Consider the following 24606-nt stretch of genomic DNA (forward strand, 5'->3'; position numbering starts at 1 on the left):
GCATTGACGATTCATAATTGCCCTTGAGAAGACATCTTGGCATGTGGTAACACCCACAGTGCAGTTAAATGGCGCACTCCAAGACTTTGACTCAGTGACATGATTACAAGTGTGGGATTATATGTGGTTTGGAGGAAAATTTGCAGGTGATAGTTTGCCTGTGAAACTGCTGCCATTGTCATTCTGAGTGGGAGAGACAGTATATTTGGCAGCTGTTGTCAAACTATGTTGGTGAGTTATTACAGTGCATCTTTTAGATAGCACACACTACAGCCACAATGTGTCAGTGGAATGTTTTCTACAGTGATGGATGGGTGTTGGCTGCCTTACATTGGAAGGTTCTGAGAAGAATAATCTACTTTGGCACAGAATCACAGAATCTTCATAGTACAATAGGAGAAAGTGAGGACTTTGCATCTACTCTCCAAAAGAGCATCAAATAAAACAAAGACTGCAGATACTAGAGATCTGAAACAAACAAAATATAGAAATTACTGGAGAAACTCTGCACATCTGACAGCTCCACAGATACGGTCACAGAGTCACAGCCGACCAGATATCCTAACCTAAGCTTGTCCCATTTGCCAGCACCCGGCCCATATCCCTTTGAACCCTTCCTATTCATATACCCACCCAGATGCCTTTTAAACATTGTAATTGCCCCAGCCTCCATCATTTCCTCTGGCAGCTCATTTCATACATGCACCAGCTTCTGTGTGAAAATGTTACCCCTGAGGTCCCTTTTTAATCTTTCCCCTCGCATCCTAAACCGATGCCCTCTAGTTCTAGACACCCCTGCCCCAGGGAAACGACCTTGTCTATTTACCTTATGCTTTAGTGCCATTCTCCTGCCTTTTCCTAGTATCCTTGCAAATTGTTGGTTAAATAAATCATTGAATGCTCACTTAAAAGTGTCAACTGGGCCTGTTGCCAGATACCTGAGAAGTGGGGGTGTGGTGGTAATGCTATTGTGATAGTAACCCATAATTCCAAGCTAATGTTCTAGGGACATGTGTTTGAATTGCACCATGGGAGATGGTAAAATTTGAATTCAACAAAAGTCTGGAATTGCAAGATAGCCAAATTGTGACCAAGTGAGCACTGTCGACCAATCTCTTTCACTGATTCCCTTTAGCAACTGAAGTCCTTACCTGGTCTGGACTGTATGTAGTTCCAGACTCACAACAATGTGGCTGACTCTAAAATGTCCTCTGAACTGGCCACAGCAAGCCACCCAGTTCAAGTAGGGCAATAGATACTGACCCAGCTAGTGACACCCACATTCCAAGAAGAAATAATAATATATTTCCAAGCAGTGACTTTACGACTTAAACCATGTGTTATGTGAAAGCATTTTTGCTTATGTCATATTTGCTATTTTTACAAACCACTTGGAATCTCTGCCCTCTCTCAACACTGTGACATTTCCTGTGGATGATCATTTGTGACCTGTATTGTTTGTTTCCCTGCATGACCATGTATCCCCACAGAACTGCAACATCCTAAATCTGAAACAATATCTGATACTAAATATGCATTTCCAAGGGAAAATAAACCAGTTCACGCTAGGAAATTATCAGACCTCACTTAATAATTGTCACTCCTCACATACATGAGCAACAAATTCTCCAAGTAACTCGTAAACTTGTAGATGATTACCATTTCCTCTATTCTCATTCGTCTTTGTTCTTGCCCCAGTCCTTATTTCCTGCAATATGACCGACCTGTTAATCATCAAGAACATGCACCGATGCAGAACTTTCACATCCTCGGGGTATCCCAAAGGTACCTCCAAGTCAATAACTGATTCCTTTCGCAGGAGTGCACTCACAGCTATTAGGATAGCAAGTTAATGAAAGAAAGTTTATTTTAAATAAAATTTTGAATATATTTTGTCAGCAATTGATGGACATAATACTTTTAATCAGACAAAACGTTTCTTTACTCACCATTACTGCACAAAACCACTGCTATATATTCCTCATAATAGGAGTCTGCATAAAGCAGCATACTTGGAGTGTGGGTGGTTCGAAAGCTGAACTCTATGTTCTCCCTCGAAAGCGTCATGTCCGAGTAGATCGCAGATAAGTGGCTGCTGACATTTTTGCCAATGCCATAAGATTCGTGGAAATCGTAAACCAACGATGTCCCAGCTTCCAAGATTGCAGAAATCTCTGAAATAGGAAAAAGGAGGGATTGTCAGCAGAAGTTTTATGGAAGAACATAAGATCTAGCAGCAGGAGTAGGCAATTCAGCCCCTCGAGCCTACTCCACCATTTTTCACGATCATGGCTGATCTTACCTCGGCCTCTACTCCACTTTTTTGCCCACTCCCAATAACCCTTTAACCCATTACTAATTAAAGATCCGTCTGCCTCCTCCTTAAACTTACTTAATGTACTGGCATTAACTACAGTCTGGAGTAGTGAATTACACAGAATAACCACCTTTAAGAGAAAGCAATTTCTCCTCATCACTGTCTTAAATTTACTACTCCTTATCCTAAAATCAAAATGTCATATTTTAGATTGCCCACAGATCATAGATCAAGCAGAGTCAAAGGCCATTCGGCCCACTGAGCATGTGCCAGCTCTTTGACAGATATATCCAATTTGTCCCAAGAGCTCTACTCTTTCACTTTTTAAGACCATGAGCAGTCGGGACAGGAATAGGCTGTTTGGCTCTTCGAGCTTGCTCTGCCATTCAAGTGGATCATGGTTAATCCAACACTCCTCACATTCATTTTCCTGTCCTTTCAAGGTTATTCTTGATTCCCCGACTGATGAAAAACTTAACTATATACAAATCAAATATACTCAGACAATCTGCCTTAACACCGTAAACCTATTCCCTCTAGTTTTGGACTCCCCCACCCCATATAAAATACTTTCTCTATATTAACACATTAGTTAGAACATGAGCTCACATCACATTCTAAACATCACATTCTCATTGAAATCTAAAGTGAAATTAGCCCCAATTGTTGTCAGATTGTCTAAATAACAATATGGTAAGGGAAATGTTATATTCTTACTCGGTCTGACCCATGTGCAGCGCCAGCCTGTGATAAATATGGTTAGCTCTCAATTGTCCTCTGAAATGGTCAAGCAGGCCATTTGGATTTTTCAATGCATTGGTCAGCAACTCGAAGGAATATCCACCAGCTACTTCTCAAGATAACCGGGAAATCACAGTCATGACAATAGGGGAGCACTAAAGTACTCGTGATTTGTTGAATGCTCAATTATATCATGTCCTTTTTATAAAAAGTGCTGTTCCATTCTTATCCCTTTATCTTTTTCCTTTGCTTCGAACAATCATCAGTTTTGTTATTGAACTGCTCCATTGCCTTCTAGCCTCTCTCAGACTCCCTATTTGTTCTCCTGGGGTCCCTATAGCTTTTCATACCTTCCAGGTCTAAGGAATGGTCATTACCCTGAAAGATTACCTCTGTTTCTTTCTCCATAGTTGCAGCCCAACCTGCCAACCATTTCCAGCATTTTCTGTTTTCACTGCAGAAATAAGTCATAGAATATGATGTGTCTTGTGGTGCTATTGATGCAGAAACTGGGACTTAATGCATCACTGAGATAAGCCATCTTCTTATCACATTTAGGACCTACGTAACAAATGAACTGAATTCACTTCTACTCCAGGCTCCCAACATACCAAGAGCAAGACCTCTGTTGTCAAATATTATTACTTCTGAAGATAACCGCTCACACGTTTGCTTGAATGCTCCATCCCAAGGGTAATGTTCAACTTGGGTCACATCTTCCTGTGCATTTTTTGGCACTTTATTATCGTTTAGGAATTCCCTGAGCTGGATCGTGTACTTTTGACGAGAGTTGTCAATAGTCAATGCTGATATTGCTGGCTTGATTTTTATTTCAAAGATGGTTATAGAAACCACTGGGTGTGAAACTGAACAGGGGTATATTAATTAATAAGCCCTCAATGACCATGTGTGGGATTGTACTGACTGCACAATTATGAGGTGTCTTTGAATCATTTATTGAAGTGAACTAATAGGTTTGTGCAAATGTATTAAACAGGTGTATTCATTGGTTACGTATAGGAACAAATTATGATGGCAGGCTTGTATTTCCTTGACTAGAGAGGAATAAGGGGTAATAAAATTTATAATTTCCAAGATGGAAACGATAGAGAGACACCATATTCCTCTGGTGATAGATTCAAGCACATCGTTAATGTTCGTGGTAAACCGTTCAAGAGTGATTTCAGGAAATGCAATTCTTCACCCAAAAGGGTGGCGGAAATCTTAAATTTGCTCATCAAAGACCAATCGAGGCTGTGGGTCAATTAAAAATGTCACAAACCCATGTCGATATTCTTATTCGATAATCTTAAGATTTGGAGAATCAAGGTGTTCTGGATGGAGTTAAGATTGTGATCGAGCATGGTGTATTTGAATGGCAAGAGATGGTCAAGGGGCTAAATAGCCAACTCCAGCCTGTAACAAGTGTTTGGGCATGATTTGACCGGGCTTATCTTTATCAGGTCAAACTCCTGCAACTATCCATTCAAGAGCACGATAGTAGCACCAGCAGCTGGTCTGTAGTGGTTCAAGGAGCTTATTTACAATTAGTTTCTCAAGAGATGTTGAAGGATGATCAATGCATTAAAAAAAACACAAAGAACTGCAGATGCTGATGATCTAAAATTAAAACAGAAATTGCTGGAGAAACTCAGCAGCATTTGTGGAGAGTTGACATTTCAGTCCAACAAAGGATCCCTGGACTTGAAACATGAGTTTCTCTAGCAATTTCTGTTTTTGTTTGTGACGGTTAACACACATTGGCTTTGACAACGTAATACAAAAAACTGAAATAACTTTTCCTTCCAAATTTACTCTAGCCACAGGATTGGGGTTCCCTGCATTCTCATTTTCAGTCATTAAGATATCTGTACTCCCAGACCATTCTCATTGTCTGCCTCAGTGAGGGTAGTGTCCAAGGGGGGTAGTACGTGTAATATCTTGCAAGCATAATGTACCCAACACTTATCTAGATGGAAATTAATTTGCCAACTGCACACCCAGTCCACAACTTGAGCACAATAATTCAGGCTGCTACTCTAGTGCAATGTTGCAGGAGAGTTGCACTGTCAAGCGTTCTCTGTCTTACAGAAAAGATCTTGTACTGAGGCCACATCTTCTTCCTTCGGTAGAGAGAACAGATTCCTAGGTCCACCATAACAAAGAGTAGGGGAGCTCTCCCAATACCCTGATGAATCAACATCATATTTTTAAAAATTTCACCATTGTCACACTGTTGATTGTAGGAGCTTGCCACTTGCTAATTGTATGTTGTGATTTTGACATTACAACAGTGACTTCACTTCAAGAGGTATTGAGTTGGCTGCAAAGTGCTGTGGGACTCCCAGTGTTTGAATAAGGCACTACATTAATGCAAATCTTTAATGGGTTAGAACATAGAACATAGAACAGTATAGCAAAGTATAGGCCCTTCAGCCCACAATATTGTGTTGAGCATTTATCTTAAGATCAACCTAACCTACACATCCCTCAATTTACTGCCATCCATGTTCTTGCCCAGCAGTCACTTAAATGTCCCTAATACTCCACTGTCCTTTTTAAAAAAAAGCCAAATTTCCAAAAAAAAAAGTACCAAGCACCCACAATTCAAGATTAACTAAGACGTTAATGATAGCGTCAAACTTAAAGAAAATATGTATGGTGACACAAGGGTGGATGGAAAGCCAGAAAGCTGAACATAATATAAAAAATACAAGTAATGACTAAAAAAATCAATAGGCAGGAACAATTAGAATGTTATGGACCAGGCCAGACCCCCTCAAAACATTTCAAGAAAGTAGCCCGGACCCTAACTTTGCGAGTTGTTTTAAGCGGGAGTAAATGGATAATCCAGGAGAGATGCAGCTGATCAAACCACTTAGTTTTAAACAAAACAGAATTTATTTACAAGATTACTGAATGAAACACAAACAAAAGAAAACAGAATACCGAGTAACTTAAGGTCTCCAAAAACCTATCAGATCAGCCCAAATTACTTATGCTGTTTACAATACTTGCAACAATTCCCCTAAATATTACCTGGCACAAAAGGTAAAATCAAACACAAGTTCTGACAGGGAATGAGTCAGCGAGAGTATGTAACGGCCTGGACCTGCTTCTTTAGATCCAGCAGCTTTTTTCACACTACTACTAAAAACCAAACCAAAGCAAAGAAAAGCTGAGCTGGGAGACCTAGCCACTCCACTTTCTGATCTCCAGCATCTTCAGTCTTCACTTTCTCCACACCCCTTTCATTGTACAAGTATTTTTTTAGCTTGAAAGCCTTCTGCCGGAGGCAATATCTGTCAGCTAATATCAACTTGGCCCTAAAACCCTACACTCCAGACCTTTTGGAGTCTGTGTCATTTACAACCTCTCTGAAAAATAAGCCAAGGAATAAATAACCTTGTTAAAGGATCAGCTTTGTCATAGAGTACAAAAGAAAGCTAGTGACAAATATAACATCAGATAATAAATCTCTCTATGGATATTTTAAAGAGTTAACAAAGTGAGCATTAGTTATATAGAAAGTGATTCTGGGGAATTAATAATGTGAAAGAATAAGATGGCAGGTGAATTGAACAGATATTTAGTTCAGTTTACTCTGTACTAGACACAAGTAATATCCCATAAATAACTGACAAATCAGGGAAGGGGAAGGAGGGAGAGGAATTATAATTGCCAGGGAAATTTGGACTGAACAGGTTGTTGGAACTGTGTGTGCACAGCCACTCCAAGGTTCCACACATGGCGAGAGGGGTCAGTACACCAATCACAGCACTGACCTCCAGATGCAGAAATCATAGCTACACACAGGCCCTGGAGGTCCGCATAGCTGGTTAGAAGTTAAAGGGAAAACTGTCTGGCTCTGATTTAACAGTATCACAATTGAGTAAAAGTAACTAGAAAGGGGTGGTTATGCCTGACAAATCTATTAGAAGTACTTGAGCTAGTAACAAGCAAGTTGGACAAAGAGAGTCAGTGGATGTGATCTGTTTGGATTTCCAAGATGCCTTTGACAAGTTGGTGCACAGGAGGCTATGGTGTTAGGTGTAAGGTACTGGAATAGATAAAGGATTGGCTGACCAGCAGAAGGCAGAGAGTGGGGATAAAGGGGTCTTTTTCAGATGGCAGCTGGTGACGAGAGGAGTTCCGCAGTGCTCAGTATTGAGACTACAACTATTTACATTATACATTAATGATCTGGATGAAGGAACTGAGGGCATTGTTGCTAAGTTTGGAAATGACACAAAAGATTGGTGGAGGGACAGGTAGTGTTGAAGAAAGGGGGAGGCTGTAGAAGGACTCAGAAGCAAGGAAAGTAGGTGAAGGAGTGACAGTGGAATACAATGTGGGCAAGTGTGAGGTTATGCATTTTGGTAGGAAAAGTAGAGGTGTAGACTTTTTTCTTATTGGGGAAAGACAGTGGAAATCTGAAGTACAAACGGGCTTGGAAGTCCTAGCTCAGGATTCTTTTAAGGTGAATGTGCAGGTTCAGTTGACACTTAGGATGTCAAGTGCAACGGTAGCATTCATTTCAAGGTAGCTAGAATACAAGAGCAGGGATGCACAACTATGGTTCTGATTTGACTGCATTTGGAATACTGTGAGCAGTATTGGGCCCTGTAACTAAAGAAGCAATGTATTGGCATTGGATGGCATTCAGAGTATGTTTACAAGAATAATCCTGGGGATGAAAAGCTTGTCACATAAGGAGCAGTTGACTCTGGGTGTGTACTCAATGGAGTTTAGAAGGATGAAGGGAGAGGTGATTTAAACTAACAGAATACTGAAAGGCCTGGATAGAGTGGATGTGGAGAAGATGTTTCCACTAGTAGGACAGACTAGCACCTGAGGCCACAATCTCAAAGTGAAGGAAAAACCCTTTAGAACTGAGATGAGGAGGAATTTCTCCAGACAGAGGGTGGTAAATCTGCGGAACTCATTGCCACACAAGGCTGTGGAGGCCAAGTCACTCTGTGCATTTAAGGTAGTGTTAGATATATTCTTGATTAGTAGAGTAATCAAGGGTTAGAGAGAGAAGGCAGGAGAATGGGGTTAAGAAATATATCAGCCAAAATTGAATGGTCGAGCAGACTCAATTGGCCATATGGGAGAAAGTGAGGACGCAGATGCTGGAGATCAGAGTCGAGAGTTTGGTGCTGTAAAAGCACAACAGGTCAGGCAGCGTCCAAGGAGCAGGATAATCAATGTATTGGGCATTAGCCCTTCATCAAACTTAGTTCCCAGCAGTACACCACTGGCTCTTCATTTCAACTGTTTATTATTGACTGCGATGTATTTTGGGCTGTCCTGTCTTTGTAACAGGCAGGCACTGGGAAGATTTGAGTGCTTGAATGGACCAGTGCTATGAGTGAAAAGGGCAGTATAATTCTCTAAATGCCCCAATACTTAGCCAGATGTTTGAAGTGGTAGAATTGGAATTTCAAAAATATCAAATATCTCTGGAGAGCCATGGAATATACATCTGTTTTGTTCTTAAAATGTATGTCTTAGTTTTTCCTATATTTTCCTCTTACTCTGAAATTGTGGTTTGACATATGGGCCTCTGTGAGGTCCTCTGAAGGTTTCTGCTGTTAGCTACCTTGAGGCATGAATTCTTCATTAGCTGTGCCTCTATTATTTATGAAACCATGAAATTATAAGTATTATCACTGCCACAATCCTTGCATCAGTTAGTCATCACTAACTCCTGGAGTTACGCTGTTTTTCTTTATCTCACAGCAATTAACATAAACATTCAAGTTCATCACCTCTGATTATTTTAAAAAGTTGACTATTGTAAGATGCCAATCAATATGGTGACTATGATTAACGACTTGCTGTTTTCACTTCAGGTTTGCAGGATGCATGACTTTCTTTTCATTTTTAAACACGCTACATGACTTGCAACTTTAGAACGATTATACGATCGTTACTCGTGAGCAAGGATATTAAGCAATATGAAGAGGAGTAGGCCATTCAGCCCCTCTACTCCTTTCTGTCATTCAGTAGGATCATGGCTGATCCAACATTCCTCACACACACTTTCCTTCACTTTCCCCAAAAACCTTGACTCCAGTGCTGACCAAGAATCCATCTCTTTTAGTCTGAAATATAAGGCTGTCTTCCCTTTTTGGACCTTTATAACTTGGGTCAATGGTAAAAGCTTAGGGACACCTCCACTTCATCACTCAATTGATCCTTGAACAATTCCACCTCCTCTAGAAAGAACTTCAATCTGACACCACAGGGACTTTGCAGAATCTCACTATTCATAACTCCTCATTTTCTCCGTGCAGTGCAACAGTGACTCCATTTCATTGAACGTGACACCTTAAAAAATATTTGCCTTTTTATTGCCCTGCAAATTGAGAAGTCACCATAGTCCCAATATCTCATGAAAGAGAGACAACTGGTGGTGAGTCTAACCTAAAGGCCAGCCTTAGGATGGAGATTGAAAAGGCAGGGCCCTGCATGGTGATCTCAGCGGGTGTGGGAATTCAACACATGTTGTTGGCATCACACTGCATTGCAAGTCAACCATCTAAGCTAACCAACTCTACTTCATACTGAAGGATCTTTGAGGTGTAGTCACTGTTAGAATGCAGGACAATGAACAACAAAATCAAATAAACAGTATTGTGATAATGACCAGGTGTTCTGTCCTCATGACACAATTGAAATATAAATGTTAGGCACTGGGTATCACACCCTTATTCTTGCGACCAACACCTCTTCCTTCCCCAGGATCCTGGTTACCTGGAACCTCCTCCCCACCACATCTTGGACTTTCAACTGATGCTTTGTGGGGAGAACTCAGAAACGTTAAGGGGGCAGTCACATTTTTGGATAGTTTACATCTCCTTACTTGAGAAAGGACTCACTGGCACTGGAGGAAGTGCAGAGGAGGTTCATTAGGTTGATTTTGGAGTTGAGTGGATTGGCTTATGAGAAGAGACTGAGTAGACTGGGATTATACTCACTAAAATTTAGAAGAATGAGGGCGGAATCACATATAAACATATAAAATTATGAATGGAATCGATAAGTTAGATGCAAGGAGGTTCTCTCCACTGGCTAGTGAAACTAGAACTAAGGGACAAAGCCTCCAAATAAGGGGAACAGACTTAGGACTGAATTAAGGACGACCTTCTGCACCCAAAGAGTTGTGAATCTGTGCAATTCTCTGCCCAGTGAAGCAGTTGAGGCGACCTTGTTGAATGTTTGTAAGGCAAATATAGATAGATTTTTGAATAGTATGGGAATTAAGGATTATGGTGAGCAGGCGGGTAAATGGAACTGAGTCCACAAAACGATCAGTCGTAATCATATTGAATGATGGAGCAGGCTCGACAGGCCGGATGGCCAACTCCTATTTCTTATATTCTTATGTTCTTACTGGGAGTGTATTATAGGGCCCCAAAGAGTCAGTGGGAAGTATAGGAGCAAATATGTAGACAGTTCACAGCGATGAGTAAGAGTAATAATTGAGTAATTATACTAGGGAATTTCAACTTGTCCAACATAAATTGGAAAAGTCATAGAGTGAAGAGTTTAGAGTGGTGGATTTCTTGAAATGTATCCAGGGGAATGTTTTTGTATCAGTATGTAGAAGGCCCAACAAGCTATGGTGCAGTGGTTCTGGTTCTGGGGAACAAAACCGGACAAGTATTCAAGGTAGCTGAAATAACTCAACAAAGGCTGGTATCACCAAGTCACCCTTTATTTACACATGAACAGTCCTTAACTTTAGTACTGCCTCATTCAGAGTCAGCTGTCAGAGTGTCAGAATCTCTGACGCTTGGCCTTTCAGCCATGGCTCCATTGACTACCAATTTCTTCAATTCATCATTGGAGGCAGCATCTTCATTTGGATCATTCTGTCAGCTCTGGAATTCCCGCTTAAAGATCTTGCCATCTCTCTCGCTTTCATTAAAACATTTTTTAATATTTACCTCTTCCACCAAACTTTGGTCAACTTACCTTTGGGGGAAGCTGCAGTTGTACAAAGCCCTGATTAGACCCCACTTGGAGTACCTTGAGCAGATCTGGGCATCACATCTTAGGAAGGATGTATTTGCCTTGGAGGGAATACAACGTGGATTTACAAGAATGATATCTGGACTTCGGGGTTAAGCAATGAGAGGAGATTATACAAATTAGACCTGATTTCTCCAGAATTTAGAGGGTTAAGGAATGATGTAATTGAAATCTTCAAGATATCAACAGGAAAAGATAGGGTAGATAGATATAAACTATTTCCACTGGTTGGGGATTCCAGAACCAGGGGGCATAGTCTGAGAATTTGGGCAAGACCATTTAGGACAGTTGTTAAGAAGCACTTTTACACATAAATGGTGGGAGATCTCTGGAACACTTTTCCACAAACAGCAGCAGATGCTGGATCTGTTGTTAATTTTAAATTTGAGATAGGTAAATTTTTGTTAAGCAAAGATATTAAGAGATGGGCTAAGGGCAGGTATATGGAGTTCGACCACAGATCAGCCATGATCTCAGTGAATGTTGGAACAGGTGTGAGGGGCTGAATGGCCTACTCATGTTCCTAAGTTCAGCTGTTTCTCCTTCAAGTCCTGTCAGATTCTGCTGAATAATTACATTTGGAGAGTGCTTAAGGCATGGTTAAGGTATGACATCATTGGAAGTTTTCACTATGTTGTTGTAAAGGTAGCTTGCAGTTTGGAAGATGGCAATTCTGTGACAGAGAGCAAATGGATTTCATAGATCTTTTACACATCAGATACTCTGAAATACAATGAAACATGCGAGATGCAAGAGACATTTATTCACACACAGAGAGATGTCAGAAAGTCTGGCATTTTAGTGGTGCCTAAACTGATTTTAGACTGAGTGGCAGGAATATATTGGCTTTTGAAGGGTCACATCATTAATGTAGAGGACAACTACTTTTAGCAAGACATCATTAAAGTACAAACAGATGAAGGAAGACATAATATGATCCCTTTGGAAAACAGGTCACTAAGATATGCTGACTTGATAAAAGGCATCAAAATATTATGTCAATTCAAATCTGTCTGATAAGTAATTGAAACGGACAATGCCAAAGACCTTCCATATAGAAATTTATTTTTCATAAAGATTCGAGGAAGTCAGAAATTCTGTTGCCAAAACATTTTATCAACAAATGAAAGATTGACAGGCTATCCCTATTGCTAAAATCTGGAAGAAATCCAAATTACATTGATTGACAATTGAATTGCTTTGAAAATGGAAGATAAAAGCTCGTGGTTAGAAATAATAGGTTATATAAGAGTATTGAATGGTAATTTGATAGGGGGGGATATCAGCAAAGATACAAAGATATAAATATCATGCTGCTTTATGCCCGGGAGTTAGATCTACAGGAATTCAGATTACAGGTAGAGGAGAAAAAAGGCAATGTGGGATTTCTTGTGAAAGGCAAATTCCCTGAAAATACCAAATCTAAGTTAAGCACTGAGTCTAAGAGTGTCTCCTTTAAAATTGTGAGATTTCTTACCACAATCTTTTCACAGAAACTTGGTCTTGGTGCATTTAGGATGATCATGTGAAACAGGCACATAGTAAGAACATAACAGCAGGAGTCGACTCTTTGGCCTGTTTAACCTGCTCCACATTCTAGGTCATGGTTGTTCATCTACCTTAATGCCATTTTCCATTGCTGCCCCTACATCCCTTGGATATACTGAGGAGCGTTGCCAATGATTCAGGCATCCATCTTAGAAATCACCCGATTGTAATTTCCAATAAAGTCAATGGAAATGGGTGGATGATAATCTGTACTGTATAATACTGGGTACAATATATATCAATTGGTTATGTTTTATATTGCATACTTTACACTCATTCAAAGTCAAGAAAACACCTAAACACTAAAAAGGTGAGACACCTGGAGATCATTTTTTCTCAGGGAGTCTAGTTGTTGATCAATATAAGGGCTACAAACATACTTTTTAATTATTTATTTGGGGATTTGGGCATCACTGGACGGGCCAGCATTTATTGCCTGTCCCCACTTGCCCTTGAGAAGGTGGTGCCTTTTTGAACTGTTGCAGTTCACCTGCTGTGGGTTGACTCAAAAAGCCATTAGGGAGGGAATTCCAGGATTTTGACCTAGTGACTGTGAAGGAACAGCAATATATTTCTAAGTCAGGAAGTGGTTTAGAGGGGAACTTGAAGGTGGTGGTGTTCCCATATATCTGCTACCCTTGTCCTTCTAGATGGAAGTGGTTGTGGGTTTGGAAGGTGCTGTGTCTAAGGATCTTTGGTGAATTTCTGCAGTGCATCTTGTGGATAGTACACACTACTGCTACTGAGTGCCAGTGGTGGAGGGAGTGGACGTTACGGATGTGGTGTTGATCAAGCAAGATGCTTTGTCCTGGATGGCGTCAAGCTTCTTGAGTGTTGTTGGAGCTGTTCCCACCCAGGCAAATAGGGAATATTCCATCACACTCTTGATATGTGCCTTGTAGATATGCAATCATTGGTATCAGGAAGGGGAGTAGACAATTCTGCACCATTATTCAAAAAGATGATTGGACAATGACGCTACATTCTATCTATGATGACTGCATTCACACTCGAACAACAACATCAGCAATTACAGCAGACTACCTCAGATTGACTCTGTTATTAGATAGCAGGGAAGTAACACTGCATTTAGAAGGGAAAATGTTAGACTTTATTGCTCTTGATTTTATTTGTTGTTCTTAGAATATTCAAACTCGAGCACCAACTAATGAAATAACAGACTTTCAATTATTTCTCTCAAAGAGTCATGAATCAATAGAATTCACTCGCCCAGATTGCTGAGACCTTGAGAAAAATTAAGAAGGTAACAGACAGATTTTACATTAGAAATGTAGAAGTTTGTATTTCCACCGACAATCAGCCAACCAATTGCTGCAGCCCCAGTTCCAGACAATTGCAGAAACAAGAAGGCAAATTTCTCTGAATATTCATGCTTGGAGAGTCATGTGAAAGGATCATCTCTAAATACGATGAGCCTTGAAGCTTACAGCTTGGCAATGATTTTTCTCCAAGGTAAACCAGGTCCACTGGTTTCTAAGATCGTGGGCAGAGTTTCTGCTGGATACTTAGCCAAGTTATCCAGCTAGAATAGACACAGTCATGAGAAAATTCCCATCACCGCACAGAATATAGAATGGTTTGCATCAGTGGAAGTGAAGCAAACAATTCATTGTGTGGGATCAGACGACAGAGGTGGGTTCCTATAGATTTGAAAAAATTAATAAATGTCAGCACCTTTCAAAAAACCATGAAATTTCTTTTAATATTTGCTCACGAACAACACTTAAATTCTATTTTGCTCAAAACATGCACAATCTGCAGGCAGTCAATACAGGCAGTCAATCCACATAATATTTTGTAAATTCCACGTTGGAAATAGAACCGGTCTGACTCAAGATTGGGATACGGACAGACTATGACCTCATACCTTTAATGCACTGTCTGAGCTGAGATGTCACTTTTTGTTATAAAACCTTAAGTTAAGTAGGGTAGCACGGTGGCACAGTGGTTAGCACTGCTGCCTCGCAGCACCAGAGACCTGGGTTCAATTCCAGCCTTGGGAAACTGTGTGGAGTTTGCACGTTCTCCCCGTGTCTGTGTGGCTTTCCTCTGGGTGCTCTGGTTTCCTCCCACAGTCCAAATATTGGCCATACTAAATTGCCCACAGTGTTAGGTGAAGATGTAAATGTAGGGAATGAGTCTGGGTGGGTTGCTCTTCGGAGGGTCGGTGTGGACTTGTTGGCCGAAGGGCCTGTTTCCACACTGTAGTGAATCTAATCTAATCTTACCGCGAGAAGACAATTTAAAGAAGTTCTGAAATTTGCATATTAATGAACCAAAGCCTGCATTCAAACAGATGAAAGACTTAACAATCCAGGTTCAATATGACACTGTAATCATTTGTTATAAATTCTGTTCTTATGATCTTATACTCCACAACCACCTGATGAAGGAGTAGCACTCCGAAAGCTAATGCCTCCAAATAAACCTGTTTAACAATAACCTGGTGTTGCATGATTTTTGACATTGAAGCTGTACTTGTACCAGATGAACATCAGCAGTTCAAGAAGTTGTCTGACCAACACCAGATGGGAAATAAATGCTGGACATGCCTGTGGTGCTCAAACTCATGAGAAAGTATCAAACATGATTATTTTTGTTTTCTGCCTGCCCCCGTCAATGACAGAGTAAATACCAACACATGATTTCGTGTGGGCACACTGCAGGGATTCATATGCAGCAACTAATTACCACAACAACTTGCATTTATGTAGCACCTTTAACACAGTTTTAAGGATGAAAAAAAAACCAACGGGCATTTTGCAGGGGCACTATTAAACAAAATCTGGTACCGAGCCACAGAATGGGCTAATAAGACAGGTGACCGAAGAATTGGTCAAATGTAGTATTGGAGCTGAGGTTTCTTTGGGGAATTCCAGAGGATAGATCATAGATATACTGAAGGCATGGCTGCCAGTGCTCAGATACTCAGGGTGGCATAGTGATTCAGTGGTTAGCACTGCTGCTTCATAGTGTGAGCAGCACTGGAGTGATTCTGGACTTGGGCATCTGTCTGTGTGGAGTTTGCATGTTCTTCCTGTGTCTGCGTGGGTATCCTCCAGGTGCTCCGGTTTCCTCCCACAGTCCAAAGATGTCCTGGTTAGGTGGATTGGTCAGGCTAAATTATCCTGTAGTGCCCAGAGTTGTGCAAGCTGGATGGGTTAGCTATGGTAGATGTGAAGTTACAGAGACGTTGTAGGGGACTGAGTGTGGTTGGGATGTTCTGCGGAGGGTCAGTGCAGACCCGCTAGGCTGAATAGCCTGTTTTAGCTCTGTAGAGATACTATGATGACTTACTTGTATTTCACGGTGATCTGGATCAGTAACTCTCCTGGGAAACCAACCCAGGATGGAAATTCCTGAAATGAAGGGGTTAGTCACGATTCCCCATCTTGTTGTTACCACTGATTCATGAAACAAGCATTCTATGTTATTCGAAATGAATGCAATAAAATCTTTTCATTTTCATGTAATTAACTTCAGATACAGCATCTTTCAGCTTAATTCCCTAGCAGCTGCCTTTTTTTTTGAGGGTCAGGGAGGCATTGTGAAGTTCAATTCCCAGTGGCATGTTGCTTCATTAGTGTCTGAATGTGATCGCCAAAAAAAAAATTGTCATGGTTTGGAAGCTTCCTGTAAGACGTTTTTGTGAATACAAAGATAACAATAGAGACAAGCAATTACATTCCGACAGTGAAGTGAAAGAGATACCAACAATTGCAAGGCAAATTACAATGGACATTAAGGGAATAGAAGAAAAGATCATTGAGGTATATTTAGACAACAGAAAGCATGGAAGGAAAAGACAGATCCCTTAAGGATGACAGAGATGCCATGGGAAGGAAGCTTGAAGGCAAGATAAAAGTTTTCAATTATTATTTCACAACAGTTTGTTCTCAAAGATGTTGTAAAGCTACCTATTAAAATGGCAGGGTGTGAATTGGAATCAATGGAGAAAGATTGTAGTCAGGAATTAAACTGGCATATCGCAAGGCTCCCAGAGCATTAGGTGCTTATGAAACCTGATGGAATAAATATGAAGTATAGTATGGATTTAAAAATCTTTTGAAATGCACTAATACTTATAGCAACCTCAAAGGTCTGAAGAGGATCTAATATGATTTCAAACCTTTTGGAAATCAGAAATATATTTCTGAGATTTATAGCCTTGTTATTTGATCCTCATAATGTTTAACGTAGCAAAATAGATCATGAAGGAAGGAGTTCAAGGATTTCCAGGGAGAATTAAGTTAATCATTTAATCCATGGATTTGAAAGACAAATCACACAAATATTTGAATCATTTGCAAATGTAACTTTTCATTTATTATTGAAAATAATAAAATGTCCTGTGGCAAATGAAAGATTTTGTTGACAGAAAAGATTAGGGTGGATCAGTGGTTCACATTGCTGCTTCGCAATGCCAGGGACCCTGGTTCGATTTCAGCCTTGAGCGAGTGTCTGGGTGGAGTTTGTACATTTTTCCAGTATCTGCGTGGATTTCCTCCAGGTGCTCTGGTTTCCTTACACAGTCTAAAGTTGTGCAGGGTAGGTGGATTGGCAATGGGAAATTATTCATACTGTCCAGGGATGTACAGGCTAGGTGGGCTGGGCAGAAAATGCAGAGTTACAGGGATGAGGTGGATCTGGGTGGGATGCTCTTCAGAGGATCAACATAGACTTGACTGCCTCCACACTATATGGGATTCTATGGGTTCACAGAACTGGTTATTACATGGTATGGACATTAAATAGCATATATTACAATGAAAGAGGCAATTTGGTCCATACAGTTAGTGCTTGCAATTTATTCCATTCAAGGTATCCCTACATTTCCTCAAATAATGTCATCAAATATCCTTTTGTTCCTTCTTCCTTATATACTTATCTAACTTCCTCTCAAGTTTATCTGTGCAATATTCTTCCATACTTGTGAGTTCCACAATTTTAACACTCTTTGGACTCATTCAGTTTCTTCTGAATTGCCAACTAAACTTCTCTTTATTTGTTCATTCATGGGATTTGGGTATTACTGGTTAGGCCAGCATTTATTGCACATCCCTGGAGGATAATGGTCAGCTGGTTTCTTGAACAACTGCAGTCTTTCAAATGTAGGGGCACCCACAATGCTCAGGGGAAAGGCCTTCCAGAATCTTGATGCAGCAACAGTGAAGGAAATGACTTGGATGAAAATGTAGAGGGTGGGTTAGTAAATTTGCAGATGACACAAAAGATTGGTGGAGTTGTTGATAGTGTTGAAGGTTGTCAAAGGATATAGTGGGATATAGATCAGTTGCAGATATGGGTGGAGAAAAGGTAGATGGAGTTTAATCCAGGTAAAGGTGAGGCTGTACTTTGGGAGATCAAATGTAAAGGAAAGGTATACAGTTAACGGCAGGACCCTGAACAGCATTGATGTACAGAAGGATCTTGAGGTTCAAGTCCATAGCTCCCTGAAAATGGCCACGCACGTGGATAGTGTGGTAAAGGAGGCAAACAGCATGCTTGCCTTTATCGGTTGGGGAATTGAATACAAGAGTTAGGATGTCATGTTGCAGCTTTATAAGACTTTGGTTTGGCTATACTTAGAGTTTTGTATTCAATTCTGGTCGCTACATTACAGGAAGGATGTGGAAGCTCTGGAGAAGGTGCAGAAGAGGTTTACCAGGATGCTGCCTGGATTAAAGGTGTGAGCTATAAGGAGAGGCTGAAGAAACATGGGTTGTTTTCCCTGGAATGGTGGAGGCTGAGGGGAGACTTGATAGAAATCTGGTAAAATTATGAGATACATAGTAAGGATTGACGGTCAGTATCTTTTTCCCAGAGTTGAAATGTCTATTACTAGGGGGCATATATTTAAAGTGAGAGGGGAAATACTGATTTTCCTTCTCCTTGGATGCTGCCTGACCTGCTGTGCATTTCCAAAACCACTCTAATCTTGACACCGAGGTTCAATACAATTGAATAAAGGCAAAATACTGCTGATGCTGGAAATCTAAAACAATCACAGAGAATGCTGGAGAAACTCAGCAGGTCTAGCATCATCTATGGAGAGAGAAGCAGAGTTAGCATTTTGAGTCTCGTCTGGCTGAATTGAAGAATGGTCTCAAATCTAGTTCTGTAGTGTCATACTGGACTTGATACGTTAAGTCTGTTTTTCTCCACAGGTGCTACCAGACCTACTGAATTTCTCCAGTGTTCTCTGTCTTTGTTAGAGGTTTCATACAGATTTATTATGTCTTCCTTATTTTGCAATTCTATCCCATTAGAAATGAGTCCTTACACATTTGTGCTTTCTTTTTAACAGCCTGTTAACAAGTCTCACTGTACTGAATAATTTATGATTTCATACACCTAAATCCCAGTCCTTCACTGTTCCAGCTAGATCTACGAGCAGGATTTCATCAACAGATGCTGTTCTCCATGCTTTAGTGGGAGCATATGCTCAGCGATTATTGCCTGTGATTACAAACAAACTGGACATTGATGGAAAGAAATCCCTTCCCGCTCAGCAATCTGAATGGATAAGCCATGGAGCTCTGGACACTACATACGTGATGTCAATGGGGCCTTGTACCTGATGGAACACAGCAGTAGCTGTAAATCCAATGGCTCAAGAACCTTGGTGCTCTGGGTCCACAGCGGAATGGTCAAACTGTATTGCTTTCCTGTAAATGGTATTGACTACCTGAGTAATTCACTTGTGGGAATTGATTAGGAAATGTCACAAATTTCCTCAAATGCTGTGATTTCATCTGTTACCGGGGACCATGCTGGAGAGCTCCAGATTAGTTTTAAGCTTTTCTTGCCTCTCGCATGCACTGTAACACAGCCCCAACTCCTGTCCCCTTTTGTAAGATATTCACCATGACCTGCATTTGAGGGACCTCCAAGGTTGGATGTAGAGAACTCAAGTATAATGTACACTCTTGTAGCTAATTGCATTGTGAGAGTCATAAGGAGCAATAATCTACTGGTAAACTATTTTCCGTGAAGCAGTTGCCTTGTACAATTAACCACATGATTCAAGGTAATGCTAGCCTGGTGAAAAATTAACACATCCATTATAAACACTTTTGCAAACAGCTCTTAGATTGATTTATTCAATAATGTTAAATTACATGGCGTATGAGCCATGTGCCATTAATGGAATTCAATATCCAGCACTAAGTAGACATTAGCAATAACAGAAAGCTACATCCTACCTTTCTTACAGAATGGTCCGTCATAAGCAGAGTGGCCACAGTCACAGGAATAGCCGCTATATTTCTCAATGCACCTCCCCCCATTGTGGCACAGGTTGCCGTAACTGCTGCAATGCCCTGGACATCCTGGCTTCACCCCTGGGGTCATTTTTGCTCTTTCCTCAAGGTCAAGGGTCACCCCATTTAGTTGCAGGGACCGAATGCATCCCAGGAATCCTTTCTGTCTTGAGGCGGTTCCTCCTGAAAAAGTAACACCTTATACGGTTAAAAACCCTTCTCGTGCACTTTGGCTGCATTCAGTGTTAACGCTGAAATGACATAACTACAGAGAATTAGAAAGAATGAAAACAGAACATAAAATGGGACAATCATTCTTTCATATCCAGTTCTATGGTTTTCCATATAATGTCTCCAGTCCACAAATAGGCTTATTTCTTCCACTGAGATCCCTCCATGTTAATTTTGGAAACTGTTGTCTATAAAACCACAGAAAACATTTGTGGGAGCAGGAGTTCAAGCTATCTGAAAACCTCAATGTCCTGGGAAGTCTGCATGATAAGGACACATCATATTAGGACCTGCACATTGTGGGTTAAACTGACTTGCTGCTGAAAATGAGATTGGGATTGTAAATAATACATTGTGGAAGGAGGTACAGGCAACAGATAAATCTGCAGATAAAGAGAATGACATAGTGTTGAAAGTAAGTGTTCAGAAATAGTACTGAGCTAATTAAAGTAATATAGTCATGGTGATGAGATCATTACACAGAATTGGAAAGGACAAAATGTATTTTAGCTCTGTGCATGTATCTTAGTTTAACTACTATTAATTGGTGATACTTGTCTTAGTTTGCTTTATGTCTTGGTTTAACTATCTTTCATCAGTTATACAGTCTTGTGCATGTATCTTTACTTCACTGTGATTTCTGGATAATATGCTGGATAATATAATTATCAATGAGAAAATTGATATTTAATTGTGAGTAAATCACTGCAAGGGAACAGTTATATGGAAGTCACGAGCAAGGAGCCTCAATAAAGACCTAACATGGTATTGTCTATGTGCACATGTAGATTAGATTAGATTACTTACAGTGTGGAAACAGGCCCTTCGGCCCAACAAGTCCACACCACCTCGCCGAAGCGTAACCCACCCATACCCCTACATCTAGGGGTAATTTAGCATGGCCAATTCACCTGGCCTGCACATCTTTGGACTGTGGGAGGAAACCGGAGCACCCGGAGGAAACCCACGCAGACACGGGGAGAACGTGCAAACTCCACACAGTCAGTCGCCCGAGGCGGGAATTGAACCCGGGTCTCAGGTGCTGTGAGGCAGCAGTGCTAACCACTGTGCCACCGTGCCGCCCACAATGTAGGTGCTGTTCAAGGGAATGAGATATGGCTGATTGAGAAATCGGTCACAGAATCGTGAGATTGTTACAGTGCACAAGGAGGCCATTCACCCCATCATGGCTGCACTGTCCCTCTGAACATTTTAACTTAATGCCAATTTCCTGCCATTTTCACATAACCCCGTACATTTCTTTCTGTTCAAATAATCCTCATTGAATGCCTCATTTGAACCTGCCTCCATTACATGTCCAGGCGATGCATTCCAGATTCTAAATACCCAGAGCGCAAAAGGTTTCTCACAGCTCACATTTGCTACCTATGCAAAACAATATGCCCTTTGGTTCTTGATCTGTGTAAGAGTTGAAACAGTTTTTCCTTATCCACTTTGATCATGCCCATCTTGATTTTGAAAACTTTCATCCAAACCCCTCTTAGTCTTTCTCTCTAAGGAAAACAGTTCCCACTTTCTCCAATTCTTTCCTCATAACTGAAGTGTCTCATCACTTTCATAAGCCTCTTCTGCACTGTCTCCAATACACTTACACCTTTATTACAGTTTGGCACCCAGAATTGGACACTAAACTCCAGCTGAAAACTAACCAAGTCTACGCAGCACGAGCAATTACTATGCAGCAATTGCAACATTTAAAAGGCATTTGGATGGGTATATGAATAAGAAGGGTTTAGAGGGATAGGGGCCAAGTGCTGATGAGGTTGGGATATCTGGTCAGCATGGATGAGTTGGGCCAAATGGTCTGTTTCTGTGCTGTACATCTCTATGACTCTATGACTATGAGCAATTGCTAATTGATGCAAACCATAACTCTAGGTGCTGGCTTCTAATTCAGAGAAACAGAACGGACTGCTTCATCAACACTACAGCAAAAACTGGTCTTGATCATGATCACATCAATCACCCATTATATCTGACGCTGATATTCACTCACATTTAATCTAATACAGGTGACCATCAGGTAGCAAGTATAACATGCTCTTTCCCATTGGTTTTTCATCATCAGATAACTGCTTCAGGGGAGCATTTGCAACATTACACTCTCCCCCTTTTTAAACACTTGGCTTTGGGAGTCAAGGGCTGGAATTATGCTCCAGCATGAGCCACAGAGGCAGAGTAGAGCCACGTGTAAGGGCCAGTGACAGAGACATGGTTTATTGAATGTGAGCGTGACAAAATAGATGCCGAGAGGCTGGAGGCCTTAAAACCAGAATCACAGTTTCTTGAAAAGGGGTCGACTATTTAGGATAGGTATTGGAGAAATTTCTTTGCACGGAAAGTTAAAATTGTTTGGATGTTCAGTCAATGAGTATATTTGAAGAGAGAAATTGGTAGCTGGTCGGGTTGTAAGAAAACCAACAGATACGAGGATCAGACATGATGTGAAGTTGAAATGGAATCTGACCCAAAGTAACCTTTCATTCTCTTGCTTAACAAGAATCTGTCAATTTGTGCTTTAAAAATATTGAAGGACATTTCTTCCACAACCTTTCATAGAAAAGAGTTCCAGAGACTCACAGCACCCTTGTGCGCAAACAAATTCTCCTCACCTCTGTCTTAACTGGAGCCATCGCTTATTTATAAACAGTGACCCCGGATCATGATCCTCCCTTAAGAAGAACCATCTTTTCTGCATCTATCTTGTCAAGATCTCTTAGGATCTAAATGTTTCAATCAATCCACCTCTTACTCTTCTGACCTATAGTGGATACAGATCTTTCCTGTCCAAATCTTCCTCACAAATGCAACCCACCTATTCCAGGTAGTGATCTAACGAATTTCCTCTGAGCTGTTTCCAATGCACAACATTTCTCCCTAAATAAGGAGACCAATACAGTACATGGTACCCTAAATGTGATCTCACCAGAGCAATTCCTAATGAAGGGCTTATGCCCGAAACATGGACTCCCCTGCTCCTCGGATGCTGCCTGACCTGCTGTGTTTTCCCAGCACCATACTCTCGACTCACCAGAGCAGGTTCAATGGTCTGCATGGTTCCTATGTTGCACATTCTTCAGTTCACAGTACATTTGTAGATTATATTTTTATGGAGGCATGATGCTATCAGGTTTGAAATTTGTTTGTGTATTCACTACCAGTTGCACACTGGTAATGTAAAGACACCTGTTCACTGAGCAAACACATTACTTTTGCTTGTTGTAAAATAATATGGATTAGATGTCAAAATTGTCAGAACACAGCAAAGTTTTATTTCCTTCTTTAAAGCACAAGGAAATTATTGTAACGAAAACCATTGAACAACACAAATATTCACTATTCATCATGTAGGTGGACGTGTGGTTGCTATTTCCAAACATAATGCTGTCAAGCTATCTTACCATAAGCAGGTGACATTAAACAGTGAGAGCACGTCCCTTCTGATTGCACAATCTGGCCATTGAGCTACAGTAAACTGATGAAAATGCTTTCTGCAAACATTTATCATCCCCCAGTTTTTATGTTGTACTTGAAAATTCTAGTCTAAAATAAAAGTTTTAAATATACGCCATTCACAATAACATTGTCAAATTTGTCTTTGTTACTTCTGGCATCTTCTTATTTGTCTTGAAAGCCTCCACTTCTCCGAAGGGCTTGCACTCAGGTTTGATGTATTTTACCAAGGACGTGACAGTGTGAACTGATTCGGTATCATATACGTGAACATGTGAACATTAAGTCAGAGGTGTACAGCACAGAAACATACCCTTTGGTTCAACTCGTCCATGCTGACCAGATATCCTAAATTAATCTAGTCCCATTTGCTAGCATTTGGTTCATATCCCTCTAAACCCTTTCTTATTCATCTACTCATCCAGACGCCTTTTAAATGTTGTAATTGTTCAAGCCTCCACCACTTCTTCTGGTAGATCATTCCATACACACATCACCCTCTGTGTGAAAAAAAGTTGCCCCTTTTGTCCTTGCTAAATATTTCCCCTCTCACCTTAAGCCAAGATGTGAACACATGATGCATTATTTCCCACCAATATTCTTCAATGACCTGCATTCACAGGCTCTAAGTGGCCTTGGTGGACTTGGCCTTGTCTTCCTTTTCTGTCCCCCTCCTTGATTCTGTCTTTGTGCCTCTCTACATTGCACATCAGAACTTCGAAGGGATTTTGTTTTTTTTTCATAAACTCACTGGCTTTGGATGAGTTTTCCCACATGACACTTGACCTTCCTTTTCAAGCCAAGAGGCCCTATGCTGTCTCCACTCCCCTATGAATCACATCATAGGAGATCTTTTTCTAAACAGAAAAGAAACTAAAACCATTAAACCAACAGACACATAAATCTCTGATTAAAATACTTTATCATCAAGATTCTATTTTTAACAAGCCCTTTAGGCTAAAAGAATGT

At 40.6% G+C, this 24606-nt stretch overlaps 1 protein-coding gene across 1 annotated transcript in view; it reads right to left on the reverse strand.

Annotated features, from left to right (window-relative positions):
• The window catches only part of LOC140482418 (contactin-associated protein-like 5), a 1108772-nt gene that overhangs the window by 199314 nt on the left and 884852 nt on the right, over positions 1 to 24606 (reverse strand). Inside the window, exons 18-19 of the mRNA XM_072579902.1 lie at positions 19876 to 20115; positions 1950 to 2174 (exon numbers count right to left, since the gene is read on the reverse strand). Coding sequence (XP_072436003.1) covers positions 1950 to 2174; positions 19876 to 20115 — 465 coding nt within the window. The remainder of the gene's footprint in view (positions 1 to 1949; positions 2175 to 19875; positions 20116 to 24606) is intronic.

This window comes from Chiloscyllium punctatum, chromosome 10 (assembly GCF_047496795.1).
Source record: "Chiloscyllium punctatum isolate Juve2018m chromosome 10, sChiPun1.3, whole genome shotgun sequence".
Lineage (NCBI taxonomy): Eukaryota > Metazoa > Chordata > Chondrichthyes > Orectolobiformes > Hemiscylliidae > Chiloscyllium > Chiloscyllium punctatum.